Source organism: Rhamphochromis sp. 'chilingali' (assembly GCF_963969265.1).
Source record: "Rhamphochromis sp. 'chilingali' genome assembly, chromosome: 18".
Lineage (NCBI taxonomy): Eukaryota > Metazoa > Chordata > Actinopteri > Cichliformes > Cichlidae > Rhamphochromis > Rhamphochromis sp. 'chilingali'.
In genome coordinates, this window is record NC_137945.1 from 4126920 (window position 1) to 4147749 (window position 20830).

General features: G+C 42.4%; 1 protein-coding gene and 1 long non-coding RNA gene across 3 annotated transcripts; one reads left to right on the forward strand and one right to left on the reverse strand.

Annotated features, from left to right (window-relative positions):
• Positions 1 to 5922: 5922 nt before the first annotated feature.
• LOC308386378 lies at positions 5923 to 6963 on the reverse strand. The gene is made up of 3 exons (XR_013969788.1): positions 6827 to 6963; positions 6623 to 6740; positions 5923 to 6491 (listed from the first exon to the last, which is right to left on the reverse strand). It is a non-coding gene; the product is annotated as an uncharacterized lncRNA (long non-coding RNA).
• Positions 6856 to 20225, forward strand: LOC308386371 (uncharacterized protein). 2 transcript variants are annotated; one of them, XM_080865857.1, is made up of 4 exons: positions 6856 to 7478; positions 13088 to 13193; positions 14489 to 15505; positions 19020 to 20225. In XM_080865857.1, exons 2-4 carry the CDS (start codon positions 13176 to 13178, stop codon positions 19593 to 19595), a joined length of 1611 nt encoding a protein of 536 aa, XP_080721983.1. In that variant the 5' UTR covers positions 6856 to 7478; positions 13088 to 13175; the 3' UTR covers positions 19596 to 20225. The 2 variants fall into 2 exon arrangements, with proteins under 2 accessions (XP_080721983.1, XP_080721982.1); XM_080865856.1 differs by having other exon boundaries at positions 19017 to 20224.
• Positions 20226 to 20830: the final 605 nt, after the last annotated feature.

The window sequence follows — 20830 nt, forward strand, 5'->3', positions numbered from 1 at the left end:
GTTGTGCGGTCAGCTGAGCGCACCATCCGCTCCGAGCTCCCTGACCTGCACTCAATCTACAGCAGGCGGTGCTGGACCAAGGCCAGGAAGATGGTGAAGGACCTCAGCCATCCCAACAACAGACTGTTCTCTCTGTTGAGGTCAGGAAAGCGATTCCGCTCCCTGAAGACCAACACAGAGAGACTGAGGAGGAGCTTCTTCCCGCAGGCGATACGGTCTCTCAATCACACCACCACACAGTACTGACCCACACATATGGTTCTTACACACACACTGGACTTTCTGGACTTTGGTTTTGCACAACACTGGTCACTATATTCTTCATTTCCGGTTAATACTTGTACAGCTGCTGTTATTGTGTATATATTTATTTATATTTAGATTTCTTCATACATTCTTATATAGTTCTATATTGTGTATTTTGTTGTACAGTTATTTTATTTTCAACTTTAATTTATATATTTATCTTTATCTTATTCTTCCCAGTTAAATTTACCCTTCATTCTAATTTGTGTTGTACAGTTATTTCATTTTTAACCTTAATTTATATTTTATTCCTTCCTAGTTAAATTTACCCTTTTTAATGTTTCATATTTATTTCCTATCTTATTCATAGCCTTTTCCTTTTTTGTTTTCTTTAGGTCACGAGCAGTTGTCTAAGCATTTCACTACATATCGTACTGTGTATGACTGTGTACGTGACAAATAAAATTTGAATTTGAATTTGAATTTGAACAAGCAGGATTAAATGCAGTGATGCATTTTGAGGGAGGAAGGTGATGCACAAGCAGGAGAAACCCTAGTTAAAAATACAGAAGTACAAGTGTGTGTAGTGTGTGTTTTAATATTTTCGTGCAGGGGGATTTCTGCAGTGCCACACAGCAAAATCTCCAGTGTGTCATGGTCCGGGTGTGTGCCACTGTGTCTCCCTCCGAGCTGGCGTCTCCACCCCTGGGAGGGGCTTCAGTGTTTTTGCTGATCGCTTACACCTGTGGGTAATTTAGCCGGGGACTCATAAGGCCAGCGTTCTCAATCTCTCTTCGCCAGATTCTCTGCTAACATCAGTCAGTGCAGGCCACCACCATGATTCCCTATGTATTTTGTGAATCACCTTGCCTCACTGTATGTTTGTTTTTTGTGCGCCTCTCTCTTAGCTACACCTAACTGCCAATCCCTGCCGAAGAGCTCCTACTTGGATATTGGACCATCTGGCAGTCCCACAGGCTATTACTCGAATCACCTACCTGCCTCTCTGCCTCCACGCCAGGAGTTTTTGGATTACACACCCGGACTACTCACCCCTCTACATCATCTCCGACCACCTGTGGCAAGTACGCAGTACGAAGGAGGATTCTGAACCAACAACATATTCATATGTCTCCTTATCCGTATCTGAACATCTGCACTCTGTTACAGTGACCCCGACCTTTTCCTGGATCTAATGTGACTCGCTTTCCAGTCCAGTTCCCGGAATAGCTGTCCCCTCTGACCCGGACCAGATTGTTACTTAGATTCAGTGGTGGAACGTCGTACTTGTCTAACTCACCTTTTGTTTATGAATATTTGTGAAGTCATTAAACATTATTCTTAAAATCTACTTACGTGCTGTTCGGCGTCCTGCATTTGAGTCCTGTCCCTCGTCTAAAACGGTCTCGGCCGTAACACAGTGTTAATTTAACACTGGAGATTTTGCTGTGCAGGACTCCACTTTCAGCCTTTTTTGAATAGATGTGAAAAAAAATAAACGGTGAGCGCTCAACTACTCTGTGAGCTGTGAAGACAAGCAGGTGGTGACAAAACACCAAAATTTAAGCTGGCAACTGCCGCAGAAGAGCAGAAGAAGAATGATGTCCCTCTCTGACTTTCCGTACAGCCTACAGGCTGGTGCAAGCTTCCCGCATTTACCGCACATTGTTTGCGCTTGTGCATGCTGGTCTGCCGCCTGCTCTGAGCTTTCAAAGTCACCCATCTCAAAACTGCATTGGAGATGGGTGACTGCCAACAGTGGGGTGAGAGATGCAACATCTTCATGAAACCTAAAGAAGTCCATTCGCTTTCTTTCCAAGCTCCATCTACTTTGATGATGGAGAACCAAGGGCGTAGATTTGGCATGGACGGAAGGGACATGTCCCCACCAGCAATTATTGAATTGTCCCCACCAATAATTTGATCTCTTCGAGTAAAGAAAAACAAACCCGATGGTAAGAAAAAAAAACGATCTGTCAGCGTCTCATTCAGCGAGCGGTGCAGAAAGAGTTAAATTACGTTCTCTACTGGAGTCCTACGTCATGTGACAAATATGGCCAGTGTGATTGGCTGAGCTTTTCAGGGAGCTCTGTTTAGTTTCAGCAGCGGCAAACAAACCTGCGCTGCCAGGAGGAGAGGAGGATGGCAGCGCAAAGGAAGAACCTGGATATAAGAAATTGGTTTTCAAAGAAACCTGTAAGTCACTTAAAGTCAAGTTCACTTATATAATGTGTCCGTCACAATAACGTTACAGGCTATGCTAGGCCATACATGCCAACACTCACGATTTTTCCGAGAAATCCCGAATTTCAGTGCCCCTCCCGAAAATCTCCCGGGGCGACCATTCTCCCCCCAATTTCTCCTGATTTTCCACCCGGACAACAAAACTGAAAACCATATCGCAGACCGGCCCGCCAATTCCAGTTTCCAACAATGGCTACTATTACTGCAGCTACTTAGTTTTAATATTACTCTTATTACTCTTTCTGGGTCGCAAAATAAACTTTTAACACATTTTCAGGCGAGAATGTAGCTGTGTAAACGTTAAATAACTTAAACGTGTTATTGTTTGGCCTTTTTCAGTGCTTTAGTTGTGTTTTATTTGTTGGTGAGTAAATCTTTTTGTCTGAGATTAAAGTTATTAGATTAAATTAAATTAAATAAAACTTTATTAATCTCTCGGGAGGATTTTTCCCGGGTTTTCACACAGCTGAATAAACTGCTGTGTGAAAACAGCAGTTTATTCGACCATCTACGCCAGCGTCTGGTTATATTTTAGACAGCAAGGAGCAGACGGCAGGTGACGTAATTCTGAAGGCTAGACCGTCCAATTTCACAGTCGTTCATTTCCGGTCTACCTGGCTTTCGGAGGACCCGGCCCACTTAGACCACAAAGGCCGGGTCCTCAGGTGGGCGCAGCCTCTGAATTTGGACACCCCCGGGCTGTTTCCGGTAATAACGGTGACATTTAACTTATTTTATCTTATTTTATAAATAAACACTGTAAGATTCAAGTTTTTTGTATATATATGTACATGTATATCCCCCCAGCCCATTTGAATGTCTCCCTAATTCTGAGGTCTCAAGGTTGCCAAGTAGGTGCTAGGCCTGGTCCACATTAGTCTAAAATTGTATGTAACCATGAATAATGTGATGCCATGTCCACCAGGAGAGACTGGACAGTATAGATGTAAAACAAATATGCCAGCAGTTCATTTCAGCTAACGAGAGGAGCAGGCATGTGTTTGTTGTGTGGGGCATGTAGTCCATGTCTGTTGCTGTAACAGTAGTTCATGTTTAGAATAAAACATCCCAGCCCCCTATCTGATGTTGGTGTACTATAACTGAAGTAATGTTGTTAAGTCCTTAAAGTCATATTCTTTTATTGTCATGACTGTATTTGAAGCTATTTTTACTTTTGTATGATACCTGATTTATATGGAATATGGCTGAAGTAAACTAAAGTCTGAAATACTTAGTCAGTCATTTGTTTAATAGTAATTTAACATTATATAATTCACATATAAAACTATGAATTGTAATTTTAAACGGTTTAAAAGCATGTAGAATAGCATATGTAGGCAAGTATATTTGTCCTTTTTTTAAATCAAGAAGCAAAAACAAAAAGGAGACCTGTTCAGTCCTTTATCATTAACTAGACATGTTTTGGATAGATTCAAATATCAGCATTGGTTGAATCTTTAAATGGTCTCTTTTATTTTCAAACTAAGTCAGTTTTCAGTGGGTGACTTTGAGTTTCCAGTTGAGATGCATGTTTTTGGATAGCTGGAAAAGTAGCTTTTACTTATAGAGCTCATGCAAAATAAATAAATCAAGTCCAGTTTTACTCTCATATCGGCCAGCATTTTGATTAGTTGTCTTCTTTCAATATCATACTTCTGACAATGCAATAAAACATTATTTCCTGTTTCCTACTGCAGTCACACTCCACTGTACAGTGTTTTCCTATTAAAAGTAATGTGGTATTAAAACCAGTGTGTCCGAATCTAAGTCGAGATATAACAGTCTCCTGTTTCTTCCTGTACTTCTCATGTCTCCCAATTTCCTTTGGATTTTGTAAAACCATCACCCTTTCCTCTCTTCCTCCCATTGCTTTTGCCAGCGTTCCTTCATTTTGTGCCGTATTCTACTCTTAATCTCTGTCCTACTAACACTAATAATCATATCAATTTTTCATCCACAGCGAGTAAAGTAGTGAACTCAGAGGAGCAAAACAAACTATTAGTGATGGCCAAATGAAGCTTTCTGAAGCTTGTATTGAAAAACGGTTCATTACTCGAAGCTTTTCAACACAGTCCTCTCTGGTGACATCTGGTGGCCAAAAATATGAAGAGCAGCTTGAATCCACAAAATAAAACCAACTGCTTCATTATGATTGCCCACTCACTCTACAGAGTGGAATTTTCTCTGATATTGGGCCACCGTTGTGTTGCTTTGAACGTGTATTTTTTGGGGTTAAAAAATGTGGTTTATTTGTGTAATGAATAATTTCGACCAGCAAATTTTCCTTGTTTAAACACGCACCATTGTGTGGTCTTTCTTTGCTTTTCACTTCTTGATGTTGGTAAATACAATAATTGGAAAACACGACGTTACATATAATATACATATAATACTGTACAACACATTATGGAGTATGATTCTGCTGTGAGGTCTTGTCTCCATGCACTTGTGAAATTAATCGCAAGACGGGTGTATTTATATTATATTAGGGAAATTTTCCCAGACATATTTCTGACCTGCGGGTAGAATTGATTGTGAAATGGAAAATGCTTATGAACTTGCAAACTAAAAACATGATGCATTTAAGGTAACCCTTTTTCATTTTTATTTAAGAAGAGAATTTGTTCCACTGTGCGATGGCTGAAACTGTTCCTTTTCATGGAGATAATTTCTCCTGCATTAAGGAAAATCCCTTCACGTGGAACAGAAGAGGCTGGAGTGCAGAGAAACTGGTAGAGATGCAGTTATACAGTCTACCTGGGCCCCACAAACTCAGCTAAAGAGAATAAATACATGAAATTGCTGCACATTTGGCAGACTAACATTTTAAGATTAATTGAAAAATAAAATATATATATTTTAACATTAAATGTAACGAGTCAAATGGAAGTTTTTCTAAAGATATTTGATGATATTTATATTATGAAAAACAGATTTTTGACATTTTGAGTTTTTCCCGTTTTCAGATAAAATAAACACGCACAAAACAAAAGCAAACAGCCAGAACACAAAGCTGGAAAACCCACCCGAATGACCAAAATGAACTCAAAATACTCCCACACAACAGAACCTCCTCTATTCCTCGCTGGCTCCATGTCTCTCAGTAGAAATATCAGTGGTTTGCTACCTGTCACCATCAAAACACTCCACAAATCCTGCGAATTATTCACTTCCTTATAAAGCATTGAACGAGACCCCGAAGTAGTCACGTTCTAAACGACGCTTCGGACGTCACTGATCACGTGACTCTGGCCAAACGAATCAAGCTTCGATACAGAGCTTATGAAGCAGTGTGTTGATTTTTTTGACACAGGCACCGGAGCATCAGCTTCAAGCGGACCATCACTACAAACTATACCACTACCAACGTTTCCCGCATCTGTTTCCTGGGTATTTTTGAAAACGCAGATTTTTCTATGCGTTTGCACTAGTGATGGGCAGATGAAGCCCCATGAAGCACTGAAGCTTTTCATCCAATTGGTTCACCCCAACGCGAAGCTTCATGAAGCTTCATTTGCTCTAGCAGGACACCTACTGGACGTAAAAATAATAGCTGGCATGAATTTGAAGAGTGTGGCATTTTGCACACAGCCTGTAAATGTCAACAACAAAAGGAGTGTGTAAAACATGTATATTGTAGTGATGGCAGTATACTGTGTATATTTATAGTGGCAGTATGGGAAATGATTATTTGGAAATGCTTGAAATGGAAACGATCATTTACTGTGAGGTGAGGTGTGGTTGGGGTGTGGACAGTAGTTGTGCTTTTGTAACGTTGAGGTATGGACAGCTACACACTGAGGCCTCAGTCCTGCCTGTTCACATTTTATTCTGTAAAAACTAAATTTTCACTGCTTTTATGACCTTTTTAGTGGGGAGAACATAGCTGGGATTTAATGATTTAACAAATCTTTTGAATCCTTTGTCCTCCACAATGCTAAATAGCTGGGAGTCCTCAATCACCATGCTGACCAGGTCTTCATCTATTTGAGATTGTTCTCCTGAGGAAAGACAATAAAGATAAAGCACAAATATAAATATCACACACGTAACTTATAACAGTTGTATAATATTGTTATATCATTTAGTAACATTACTGCATCCTATATTATCATTGCATTTGATGGCTCACCTGGTCTTGCTCCACAATCGGTGTCCCCCTTATTCTCATGCAAAGCTCTGTAGTGCCTAAGCATGGATGAGGTGTTGTTGTTATATCCCAGCTCCCTGGCACATAGCAAACACTTCACCTTGTACAAAAGTACAGACAGCTTAACATAAATTGTATTGCACCATCAGTATCATGAAAATACATCTTCTGTAGAAATTTACATACCTTGTTGGGAGGAATAAGATCAAAATGTTCCCACACAGGGGAGGACAGCCTCCTCTTCTTAGCTGGCTCCATTCTCTCCTGACTTTCTCTCCTCACTCTCATAAACCTCCAAACGGTCTCCAAACTCTCTCTAACCGCAACTCTCCATCAAACACCCACATTTTTGAATGAAGTCTGAGGGGTTTATATCGCTGTCATATCTCGCGGCAAAGTTCGAACCACTTCATGAACCAGTCACGTGGTACAGCCGGGCAGCGAGGCTTCGGACGTCATCATTTTCAGCTCCTCCCATAAATGAAGCAAGCCTCGATACGCGCATCGCGGAAACGCCCCCTCCATTACTCGACACACGCTCCGAACCCTCGATACAGAACGTCCCATCACTAGTTTGCACCTTTCGTCCACACGTAAACGGCGTTTTCGGACACTGAAAAACGCCTGCCAGGGTGGATACTTTCGAAAAGTCAGTTTTTGTGTTTACGTGTGCACGAGGAAAACGTGAAAAACGCAGCGTCAAAGGTGTGGTCCTATTTTGGCATCACACTGTGACTGTGACTATTTTGAAATCTCCGTTTTCAAAATACCCGTGTACGTGTGAACGTAGCCAAAGCTTCATCACGGAGTTTCTCTCGGTTTGTGGGCTCATCTAAAGGTAAGCACCGAGCTAACTTTACTGTGAGCAGGGCTCTAGACTAACTTTTTGACATGGGCGCACCGGTACGCCTAACTTTAAAAATTAAAGCTCCATAAATGCATACCTTTGCCTAATAACAAAGGCATAAATGTGTTTGGGGTTTTTTTTCCCCCACGTTATATCAGTTGCACGGAAGTAGCTGGCAACGGAAGTAATCCGGGCGCTGCAGCTTTAAGCAGCTGCGCGCGCTCCCGCGGACGGCAATCACTTTCTGGCAGACAATCACTTTTGGGCACAACACCGGCACAAAAGTTAGGCGCACTCAAATTTTTCAACCGCATCGCTTAACACCGCAGTTTTACATGTGCACTTTCTTTGGGGGGGGGAGTCCATACAGACAATATTCATTTCTAAATTATTAACTAACAAACTTGTGCTTAAAGTGCTTTGTCAATATTGTAGAAAATGTTAAACTTAATCATCATTTCGGCTCCTCTGACGACCTGTTTGCTGCTGTCTGCTGCTGAAAGACAGTGGGGAGAGGGGACACTTGGGCAGTGCATTTATTGCAGCATATAATGTGTTTCCTGGATACACTGTGCTTTTTCCGAGCACTGGCTATGAATTTCAGAAGGATCAGGCCTTAACTTAACAAAAAAGTTATCAATAGTTCTTTTCATCCACAGCTACATCCACTTCTCTCAGGCCTAGGCTGCTCACTAGGGCTGGGTATCATCACTGATTTCTATAATCCATTCGATTCCGGTTCTCAAAGACTTGATTCGATTCAATTTAGCCTCAGACAGTCAGAAATATTATAATTCTGATCATTTATCAGTACTGATACATGTGAGACTTCATCAGAGAGAGAGCTGTGCAGGAAGTGTGATTTTTATCGTGGTGGAAGCAAAACAGCAAAAGTCAGAGGGAATTCATGACGACATTGATCAAATGTGAAGCGCAGTTTGCTGCTCCTTTGCTGCTGGCTCGGTGAATCTTGGTTGGAGAGAGACAAAACCTGCAGCTCAGAATCAGCGCAAAAAAGACGTAAACACAGAGCGGAGCCGACACATCAGAATCGCTAAGCTCCGACAGTGTGTCCGTGTTCGGGCCGTCGAAAAGCCTATAAAGAGCAATATGAATTTCTTTAGAAATTACCGGAATGAAAATGTGGAGAGCACACCAACAAAAAACGATGGCAGAGAACTCGATATCAGCTCGTCTCACCACTGCTATCCAAGCTTGATGTCTTCGTTTGGTTACATCAGATACGTGAGATTCCTCACGTTGCTTCCAGGAGGGGAAACGATAAAAAGAGCCCATTTTCCAGGTTATTCCCTTCCCGATCTTGGGATCTAACATTGCAACTGACAACACAGCAAGTACGAGCCATAGCTGATGTTTCCGTGTGCTTTCACTCCTGTAGCCATTTGTTTCGCCTACTAAGATGGCAGCTCAACGAAAAATCATGACCACGCCCCCTACCATGACATCACGCTCCAAAGCCTATGGTTTTGCGGGCCAAATGTAATTGGGCTGCGGGCCAAATTTGGCGCGCGGGCCAGAGTTTGACACTCTACAGCCTGATTTCTATTTGAAGTGATAACAGGAAATGGATGAGAGCGATCTGCTGCAGTATCAGGGTCACAATAAACTTTATTGTCCAGCTGCTGTGGATGAACACATGAGAGGAAGTGAACTCCTACAAAGTCTCATTTTAATGAGTCTGACTGCTGTAAAGTGATGCACAGGAAGATGTCAACAAAAACTATTCTATGAAATGAATGTTTAGCATCAAGTGAATTCAGATGTTCTGTTCAGTTTTCTTTCTATAGGCAAGGCAAGTTTATTTATATAGCACCATTCAACAGCAAGTTGATTCAAAGTGCTTTTCAGAGACATTAAAAAACAAAAAAATAAAAAGCATGATTTAAAAAGGGGGGGGGGGCAGTACATAAAATCAGTAGTTAAAATGTAGGTTTTGAAATTTAAGCTTAAAAGTAAAACCGTGCAGATTTGGTGCTTTATTCAAATGCAGCTGAGAACAGGTGAGTCTGCAACTTGGATTTAAATAAACTGAGTGTTTCAGCTGGTCTGAGGCTTTCTGGGAGTTTGTTCCAGATATATGGAGCATAAAAGCTGAATGCAGCTTCTCCATGTCTAGTCTCACAAGATTTCTACAACCAATCAGAGTGAAATTTGTACTTTGTGTTGTCAGATGAACATCAGAATCAGAATCGTGTTTATTGGCCAAGTATATGTGCAGACACATACAAGGAATTTGGTTCCGGTAGATGGAGGCTCTCAAGCACAGCAATGTAAATCACACATACATACACAAAGCTGTGTAAACAAACTATAAATAACTAATCTAAACTTATATACATAAAATACAGAAATGAAGTGAGGTGGAATGAATACTGCAGAATGTACATAAGGTGCAGTTGCAGTCTGGCAGTGGGAGCAGTGTGACAGGTCAACTGTTTAGGAGGGAGATGGCGAGGGGAAAGAAACTGTTCCTATGTCGGGTGGTCCTGGTCTGCAGGCTTCTGTACCGTCTGCCAGAGGGCAGCAGATCAAAAAGTCTGTGTCCAGGGTGTGAGGGGTCTGTGATGATTTTTCCCTGCCCGTTTCCTGGTTCTTGAGAGGTACAGATCCTGGATGGAGGGCAGGGGGGCGCTGATGATCCTTTCTGCTGCCCATACAGTCCGCTGCAGTCTGCGCGTCCTGTTTAGTGGCTGCTCCATACCAGACTGTGATGGAGGAGCACAGGACAGACTCAATGACCGCAGTGTAGAACTGGATCAGCAGCTCCTGTGGAAGACTGTACTTCCCCAGTTGTCTCAGGAAGTACATCCTCTGCTGGGTCTTTTTGAGGATGGAGTTGATGTTGGTCTCCCACTTCAGGTCCTGGGAGATGGTTGTACCCAGGAACTTGAAGATCTTCGCAGTTGACACAGGGCTGTCTGATATGGTGAGGGGGAGCAGAGTTGAGGGATGTCTCCTGAAGTCCACTGTCATCTCTACAGTTTTAAGAGTGTTCAGCTCCAGATTGTGCTGACTGCACCAGAGTACCAGCCGCTCAACTTCCTGCCGGTATGCAGACTCATCACCATCCTGAATGAGGCCAATGACAGTGGTGTCATCTGCAAACTTTAGGAGTTTGACAGCCGAGTTCTTGGAGGTGCAGTCGTTAGTGTAGAGGGAGAACAGTAGTGGTGAGAGGACACATCCTTGAGGGCACCAATACTGAGGGACCGGGTTTCAGAGGTGATCTCCCCCAGCCTCACTTGCTGCTTTCTGTCTGTCAGGAAGCTGGTGATCCACTGACAGGTAGCTGGAGACACGCTGAGCTGGGAGAGTTTGGAGGAGAGAAGTTCAGGCACAATGGTGTTAAAAGCCGAACTAAAGTCCACAAACAGGACCCTGGCAACAGGACCCTGGCATAAGTTCCCGGGCGGTCGAGGTGTTGCAGGATGTAATGCAGCCCCATGTTCACTGCATCATCCACCAACCTGTTTGCCTGGTAGGCAAACTGCAGAGGGTCCAGCTGGTGGCCTGTAATGTCTTTCAGATGGGCTAACACCAGTCGTTCGAAGGATTTCATGACCACAGACGTCAAGGCGACAGGTCTGTAGTCATTCAGTCCTGTGATGGTGGGTTTCTTGGGAACAGGGATGATGGTGGAGCGTTTGAAGCAGGAGGGAACTTCACACAGCTCCAGGGATGTGTTGAAGATGCGAGTAAAGATGGGAGCCAGCTGTTCAGCACAGGTTTTGAGAAAGGAGGGTGAGACACCGTCTGGTCCGGGGGCTTTCCTGGGCTTCTGTTTCTGGAATAGTCGGCTCACATCCTGAGTGTGTATTCTTAGTTTCAGGGAGGAAGAAAGGGGGGTGAGAGGTGTGGTGGAGGTGGTTGAGTCTGGATTGGAGAGGGTGGTGGTGGTCGTTGGGTCTGGATTGGGGAGGGTGGGGGTGGTCGTTGGGTCTGGATTGGGGAGGGTGAAGGGGGGGAGAGGTGGAAGGTGTGTTGGGGGTCAATGTCTGAAGCAATGTCCCTGGGGAGGGTGGGGCGTGGGAGTCTGTCCGTCTCAAACCTGCAGTAGAAAGTGTTTAACTCGTTGGCCAGGTCTTTGTTTCCTTCAATAGTGGGTGGGGGGCGTCTGGTGATTTCCTGCAGGCCCCTCCACACTGACGCTGGGTCGTTGACTGAGAGCCGTTCTTCCAGCTTCTGGGAGTAGATCCTTTTAGCTGCTTTGATCTCCTTGGTCAGTGTGTTCCTAGCTTGCTTGTACAGGGCCCTGTCACCACTTCTGTAGGCGTCCTCCTTGGCCTTACGAAGATGTTGGAGTTTAGCAGTGAACCATGGTTTATTGTTGTTGTATGTGCAAAAGGTCTTTGTGGCGCACACACACGTCTTCACAGAAACTGATGTATGATGTCACAGTGTCCGTGAGCTTATCTAGGTTCTCAGATGCAGCTTCAAAAACAGTCCAATTAGTGGAGTCAAAACAGTCCTGCAGTTCCTGCTTTGCTGCGTTAGTCCACTTCTTCAGTTTTCGCACGTTTGAGTTTTTGCCTATAAACTGGAATAAAATGGACCATGCAGTGATCAGAATGTCCCAAAGCTGCCCGGGGCACAGAGCGATAGGCATCTTTTAGAGTGGTGTAACAGTGATCCAGTATGATGTTGTCCTTGATGGGGCAGTTTATACAGTATGCTGTCTGTATTTAGGGAGTTCGTAGTTTAGGTTTGCTCTGTTAAAATCCCCAAGAATAATTGTAAAGGAATCCGGGAATTTCCTCTCCAGGGTAGTAATCTGGTCAGCCAGCTCGCACAGTGCGTTGTTCGCGTTGGCCTGTGGAGGGATGTAAACTCCGACCAGCATGAAGGAAGACAACTCCCGCGGTGAATAAAAAGGTTTACAGTTGATGAAAAAACTTTCCAAGTGTGGGCTGCAGTGTTTCTGTAACACTGTGACATCAGTACACCAACCTTCATTAATGTAGAAGCAGACTCCACCACCCTTTGTTTTCCTTGAGAGCTCTGTTTCGCGGTCCGTCCGGTGAAGTTGGAAGCCCGGCAGATTTAAGACAGCGTCTGGGACTCGCTCACCGAGCCAGGTTTCAGTGAAGCAGAGGGCAGCAGAGCGTGCAAAGCCCTTGTTAGTCCGCTTTAAGAGCAGTAGTTCATCGACTTTGTTTGGAAGAGAGCGGAGATTCGTGAGGTGAATGGAGGGGAGTGCCGTGCGGAATCCTCGCCGACGTAGTTTCACCAGCGCACCTGCCCTGTCTACATCTTCTCCAGGAGCCACAGAGAGCTGCTGCGCCTCCAACTAAAATCTCCAAAAAACTTTCCGGGTTTGTGAAAAATGGATAAGAACTATAGTGAGGCGACTGCCTGATGTTTAGCAGTTGATCTCTGGAGAAAGTGATGTGGTCTGAGTGACCAAAAGCGCAGAAAATAAACAGGACACATATGAGACACTTTGCAGCACAACACGTCTCACAAGATTTCTACAAGCAATCAGAGTGAAATTTGTACTTTGTGTTGTCAGATGAACATATGAGACACTTTGACTCTTCAGTGCAGTGTGGAGCCTTACAAAGATCTGTTTTGTGTCCCAGCTGATCAGCAGGAGGAGAAGAGTCTGACGGAGCAGCAGAGGAACATTTTCAGCCATCTGGGTTCAGCTGAGTCACTACAGAGGAAACAATGAGCTCAACACAGAAGGTGAGGAAAATATCACAGTTTCACCAAATAATCAGTCACGTCTAAAACTCTCATCCTCCCAACCTGTTATATGACTGTGTTGTATTTTATTATGTACTATGTTTTTTTTTATTTTACATCTATTATGTTTACAAACATCAAGAAGTCACAAGCAAAGAGAAACCACACCATAGCACATGTTTAAATAAGGATATTCATCAAAATTATTTATTAATGAAATTTCAAAACCTTTTCAATCACACAGAAAATACATGTGCAAAGCAACACAACAGTAGCCTGATATCAGACAGAACTGTCACATGATACTAAACATAATGAAGCGCTTCATTATAATTTGTAGATTCAAGCTGCTCTTCATATTTTGACCAGCAGATGTCACCAAAGAGGACTGTTGAAAAGCTTCAAGTAATGACAGTTTGTTTCACGACTGCATTTCAATCGGGGAGGGTTTTATCAATTAAAATTGATTGTAGCTTGGATAACATGATATCAATTGATTAAAATCCTGAAAACGCTACAATCTCAGGTTAAACCTCAGAAAATTTCAACAACCACCAAACGGCTAAAACAGTAAATGAGAGCAGGTGCACGGATTCTGCACAAAGACGTAAACAAAGACGTCCGTGCCATCGGGGCTGAAAGCCGGCAGCTCACTGATTCTGATGCGTTCGCCGGTCCGCTCTTTGTGTTTACGTCTTTTTCGGCGCTAGATTCTGAAGCTGCCGGTTTTGTCTCTCTCCAAAATAAAATTTATTAAACCAGCAGAATTCTCTCTCTCCATTGTTTACAGCTCTGTCGGGTGCTGTTTTTTGTTTTTTCACTTCGAGCAACAAAGCCTAATTTCTGCTGTTCAATACAGAACAAATGTAAACTTTTTTAAATTATGCAAAACGTTTAGCCGTGTCTGTAATAAAACCTCTGTAACTTTGCTCTGCTTCACTTCAGCAGCATCAGGTAATGTTCATATGTTGATTAATGGTTTTCTTTCGTGTTTGATCCACTGCAGAATATTTTTAAACCCAGGCCAGAAAATTCTCCTTCATGTTTTTCTGTTTTATCCTCAGTTACTTTGACACAAAGGCATCTGCTGTGCTGCTTACACCTCTGATGAAGTCTCACACATGTCAGCTTTCATTTTAGAAATATAAAATACAGATATGTACTGATAAGTACATAGTGATCAGAATTCTAATATTTCTGACTGTCTGAGGCAAAATTTCCCTGAATCGAAATCAGTGATGATGCCCAGCCCTACATTTCACTCACTGCCTGTGTTTGTATCTCTGTCACTGCAGGACCAACATGGAGCGAGAAGTCAGCGCTCTCAGGAGGCCGACAAACCTCACAGAACAAAGGGGGAGAAGAAATACACCTGTGATGAGTGTGGGAAAGATTTTACTAAGAAGGATTCACTAAAAACCCACCAACTCATCCACACTGGAGAGAGACCGTTCAGCTGTGACGAGTGTGGACAGACTTTTTCCTGGAAGGATAGTCTAAAAAAACACCAACTCATCCACAGTGGAGTTAAAGCGTACAGCTGTGATGAGTGTGGGAAAGATTTTACTAGGAAGGATTCACTAAAAACCCACCAACTCATCCACACTGGAGAGAGACCGTTCAGCTGTGATGACTGTGGAAAGTCTTTTACCCGGTTTGGAAGCTTAAAAGCACACCAGCTCTTCCATAGTGGAGTTAAACCATACAGCTGTGACGAGTGTGGAAAGAGTTTTTCCTGGAAGGGTAGTCTAAAAAAACACCAACTCGTCCACAGTGGAGTTAAAGCGTACAGCTGTGACGAGTGTGGGAAGGATTTTCTTAGGAAGGCTTCACTAGAAAACCATCAGGTCATCCACACTGGAGAGAGACCGTTCAGCTGTGACGAGTGTGGACACACTTTTTCTCGGAAGAATGGTCTAAAAAAACACCAAGTCATCCACAGTGGAGTTAAAGTGTACAGCTGTGATCAGTGTGGCAGAGCTTTTACTCAAAGTGGCCACTTACAGAGTCATCTAGTTACCCACTCTGGAATTAAAGCATACAGCTGTGACATTTGTGGAAAATCTTTCAGCCTGAAACAGAGCCGAAATACACACCTACGCATTCACACCGGACATGATGTGTACAGCTGTCAACAGTGTGGCAAAGAGTTTACAACAGACGCAAAGTTACAACGTCACATGTTTACCCACTCTGAGGAACTACCTTATAAGTGTGATCTGTGTGAGAAGACTTTTAAAGCTCCACATTACCTGAGACTACACCAACAGATCCACACCAGAAAGAGACTCTACAAGTGCAGTTACTGTGAGGTATGTTTTTATATTTTTATCGTGTCATTTTAGCCTGACTGTTTGGAACAACTCTGCTCATTAAACCGTGTTAGCATGTTGCTAACACAATTTAATAAGCAGAGTTCTACAGAATGGAGAGACGGTGTTGTGTGATTATTCAGATTTTCATTTTAGTTATCATTTTTGTTTAAATGATCCTAAAAAACTAAACTGAAAGTGCTGAAAACTGATATGGTGTTATTTAAAATTCACGTAGTTTCATGGTATTCAATTCAGTTTTATTTATATAGCGCCAAATCACAACAGTAGTTGCCTCAAGGTACTTTATATTGTAAGGTAGACCCTACAACAGATTTAGGCAACCTTTCTGATGGCCAGTGCCATTTAAAATTTCCTCAGAAGTCAGTGTGCCATATGATTGTATTAGCAATAAATTTAATAACGCTCTATATTAACAGTTACACACTACATAGAACAACTTTATAGAATTATATTTGTTCACAGATGTTGACAGCTATCAGCGAATAGTTAGCAGCTATTTTGAAACAAAAAAAAAGACACTTTTTATCCATAACAAGAACTCCACAACAGCAAATACAGAAAATACAAATGCTATTTATGGTCTCCTCACAACAATGATAAGAAAAATAAACTGGGCCAATATGGCATGTTTGTTAATACAGAGATACACATGCTAATGTGATCTCTGGTCTCCCACTCGGAGACACAGGTCTCCCAGTGTCCAGCATTCAGACGGCTACGTGAGGACACTCTTCATGTGAGAGAAAATCTGCTCACACAGATATGTAGAACCAAATACTGTCAACAAGGCCTCTGCAATGTTCTGAAGACAGTTAAACTTGTCAGGTAGTGTCCAGCAGGTGACAATGCAAGCTCCGTGAACACGCACATCTATGGATTCCAGCTGCTTCTATACATTTCATGTCAGATAAAAACTTTGGTTGTAAGCTTCAGATAATTATTTAATAACAGCCAGACATTTTAAATGAGAATAAGAAAATATTTCTTTGTGCCCCCCTTTCCCTGTTAATGCCCCACCTGGCCCCCCTGGCAAAACTTTGCTAGACCCGCCCCTGCACAGTTACCAGCTGTCAGTTACTTAGAAAAGGATCCTGGTGTTATTTGTCTCTCAGAAACAGTTCATAACTTCAACTCATTCATGTCACCTAAAAGGTAAACCTGTTTCTCCATCACCTGTTCAGCTCTGATGATTCAGTAAGGACATCTCCTGGTTTCATCTGCATGTTTCCCTCTCACCACATATCCAAACCGACATCATGACCAGCAGCTTTTACAGCTGTGGCTCCTGCAAACATTAGCTGATACTAGAAATTAATATTAAATAAATTCTAACAACAGCTGATCGAGCTTAAACGTGCTGCTGTTGTTTAGCACGACATCCGCTGGTTTCCCCTCTCTGGCGCAAAGTGGGCGATAAACAAACAAGAGAGGAAAGCTGATCAGCTGATCATTGATCAGTAGCAACAGGAGAGGGAGGGAGAGAATGAGAGAAGAAGAGGCAGCTGTGCAGCGTAAAGACAGAATAAATCAATCTTTGTGTCTTTTTTTCTTTCTAGCTGAAGTTCGGGACAAACTCTGTTCCTTTTCACCTTAATACGAAACGCGTAATAATTTCTCTGAATGAGGGACGATTCGTCTTTTTACAGGCAACTCTACTAACTAACCTTATGAATAAAATACAGTTCACTATGGTATCACTAACATCAAAGCACCCACCCAGCTGTATAGGAACTCCGTCATGCTAGCTAGCACGCAGTACGAGTTATTGTAACTGACTGTAAAAAGTCAGCACAACGAAAATAAACTCCACCTAAACTTGGTTTATATCTGACCCAGATAGACTGCAGGTCATAACTTCTTACCTGAAGTTCAGGTCACCTGACACTCGGACCGGCGGCCGCCTCGGGTGTCTCCTCCTCCTGCCTCCCCTTTCCCTCATCCACCCGCTGGCCTCCACCACTTGCTAATTTTACTGAATCTGAGGAAGCTCCGCCACAGCCACCACCAAACAACTGAGTTATTTTTACAGCATCTGGCCAATCCACCACCTTTCATTGTTTATACCGTTACAAAGGGGAAAAAAAGTCACCGGGCCACCGAGCAAATGCCCGATGGCCAGTCCAGCATTGGTCGTGCCATCAGTTAACCCTTCGTGTGCCAACTGTGGCACACGTGCCTACGGTTGCCGACCCCTGCCCTACAATAGTACATACAGAGAAAAGCCCAACAATCATATGACCCTCTATGTGCAAGCACTTTGACGACTGTGGGAAGGAAAAACTCCCTTTTAACAGGAAGAAACCTCCGGCAGAACCAGGCTCAGGGAGGGGCGGCCATCTGCTGCGACCGGTTGGGGTGAGAGAAGGAAGACAGGATAAAAGACATGCTGTGGAAGAGAGACAGAGGTTAATAACAGATATGATTCGATGCAGAGAGGTCTGTTAATACATAGTGAGTGAGAAAGGTGACTGGAAAGGAAAAACTCAATGCATCATGGGAATCCCCCGGCAGCCTATGTCTATTGCAGCATAACTAAGGGAGGATTCAGGGTCACCTGGTCCAGCCCTAACTATATGCTTTAGCAAAAAGGAAAGTTTTAAGCCTAATCTTAAAAGTAGAGATAGTGTCTGTCTCCTGAATCCAAACTGGAAGTTGGTTACACAGAAGAGGGGCCTGAAACCGAACGATCTGCCTCCCATTCTACTTTTAAATACTGTAGGAACAACAAGTAAGGCTGCAGTGCGAGAGCAAAGTGCTCTAACAGGGTGATGTGGTACTACAAGGTCATTAAAATAAGATTGGGCCTGATTATTCAAGACCGGATTTTGAATTCAATTCTGGATTAAACAGGAAGCCAATGAAGGGAAGCCAATGAAGGAGAAATATGCTCTCTCTTTCTAGTCCCTGTCAGGACTCTTGCTGCAGCATTTCGGATTAACTGAAGGCTTTTCAGTGAGTTTTTAGGACTTCCTGATAATAATGAATTGTTTAATGTGCATTGAAGGACATGTCCTGGTCAAAATGACTCCAAGGTTCCTCACAGCGTTACTGGAAGTTACTGAAGTGTTTCCTTATAATTGCCCACTCTATAAAACTCAGTCGACGGGACTGAGCTCTGCAGCGTGGGTAATTACAAGGAAGCACTTCATAATTTGTAGATTCAAGCTGCTCTACATATTGTGAACAGCAGATGTCACCAAAGAGGCGACAGAATTTGTCCTGGTCCAAAATGAGTCCAAAGTTCCCCACAGTGTTACTGGAGGCCAAGGTAATGCCACCGAGAGTAAGAATCTGGTTAGATACAATACTGTTCAACTGATGCTCACAAGGGTGTGGTACCACAGTGTGTGTTTGTATAGCCCAGTAAACTGTTAACTGAAGGAGTAAAATGTAATTGGACGTCTGCAGAGATGCTCTTTATTTCAGGCGACGTTCAGGATGAAAATGTTGAAGGACTGACTTACACTGTCTTTGTGTCTTTGTTTAGAAGCAGAGCGACACAGATGGATCCAGTTCTCAACCCTGTCGTCGCTGTGGTGGTGGGAAAGACTTTCGTTGTGACCTTTGTGGAAAAACTTTCAGTCATTCAAATGCCCTAAAACTACATCAACGTAGACACACTGGAGACAAAATGAACTACTGCAAAGAATGTGGGAAAGGCTTCCCCACAAAACGTGACTTAAAACGACACGAACTCTTTCACAGTGGGGTCAAAAAGCATCTCTGTGATCAGTGTGGGTCATCCTACACCTCTGCAGGTGAGCTTAAAAGACACAAACGCGTCCACACAGGAGAGAAACCATACAAGTGCAGACACTGTGACAAAAGCTTTCCACAATCAGCTAATCGTAACTGTCATGAACGGACACACATGGAAGGAAACTACAGCTGTGACCAGTGTGACAAGAGCTTCAGGAATTTCAGTTCATACTCCAAACACAAACGATCCCACGTTACTAATAAACTCTTTCACTGTTACCAATGTGCCAAAATATTCACCACATTGTCTGCTCTGTGCAAACATCAGCGTGATCATGCAGGACTGAAATCACTCCCATCTCTGTGAAGCTGCAGAGACAGAAAGATCCTCGTCTGGTTTCAGGGTCAGACTTAAAACCCTTGAGATCAGGCTCCACAGAGTTCACAGTGAATCTCCTGTAAAGATCTGATGAGGCAGCTATGAATGAAAATGTGCCTCTTGTTACATTTTAAGCTTTCTAAACTGTTCTACTGTAGTGTTGGTGTTGAGTGGTTAGCTTTGTTCCAGCAGTTGAATCAAAAAATCTGTTTCCTCTTATTATGTTTTTATTGAATGTATTTTGATCCATGTGTTTTTGTTGGGTGTTTTTTTTTTTTTTTTTTTTTTTTTGGTTCAGGTTGTTTGTGTTATGAAATCCTTCAACAGTTAATACAAAATTTGAAATGTTAAATAAAGAAATAGTTTAATGACAAAGAGTTTGATCCATGATGTCATTTCCTGTATATCAAACCAAAAACTGACATGACATATGTTCTCAGTGACACAGATGGAGGTTTATCAGAGGAGACTTGGCTGTTCTGACACTGAACAGGGTTCCTGCAGCTTACTGAAAATTCTGACCTGAAATTTATGAAAAAATAAGATCTTTAAAATCTTTTATATTTTAACAAAGTTGCTGTAGGTATCAAAAATCTGATTTGTGTTTGAGATATAAAAAGATTAAAAGATCATTTTCCAAAATTAAAGTTGTGGTTTGAGTTGTTGTTCTGTAAACCCTCTCTTGTCTGATCGTTTGATAATAACATTTAAATTTACAATAATGGAATGAAGCCAGATAACATGCATATAAAGACCTGGGTGACCTCTATCTTTCTGCTGCTGATTATACTTGGCCCTACAATACCTAGAAATATGGTATCTAACCAGATACTGTCCTATAAGATAAGATAAGATAGAACTTTATTAATCCCTCGGGTGGGTTCCTCTGGGAAATTCGATTTCCAAAAAAGCACAGCACCGACAGAAGTTACAGAATATTATATATACACACACACACACACACACACACACACACACACACACACACACACATATATATATATATATATATATATATATATATATATATATATATATATATATATATATATATGTGTGTGTGTGTATGTATGTATGTATGTATGTGCATGTATGTATGTATGTATGTATATATGTATATATAAATAAATACAGAGACAATATAAATAAAATATACGAAGGGAATAAATGGGAATAAAAAAATAAAAATACAAGTGAATTGCACATTTCAAGTATTGAGGTCT

What these genes read in the sequence shown, in the direction of transcription:
- LOC308386371 (XM_080865856.1), top strand. An exon ending in ACAAGTGCAGTTACTGTGAG is followed by an intron (nt 15,506 to 19,016) that starts GTATGTTTTTAT and finishes GTCTTTGTTTAG; the next exon opens with AAGCAGAGCGACACAGATGG.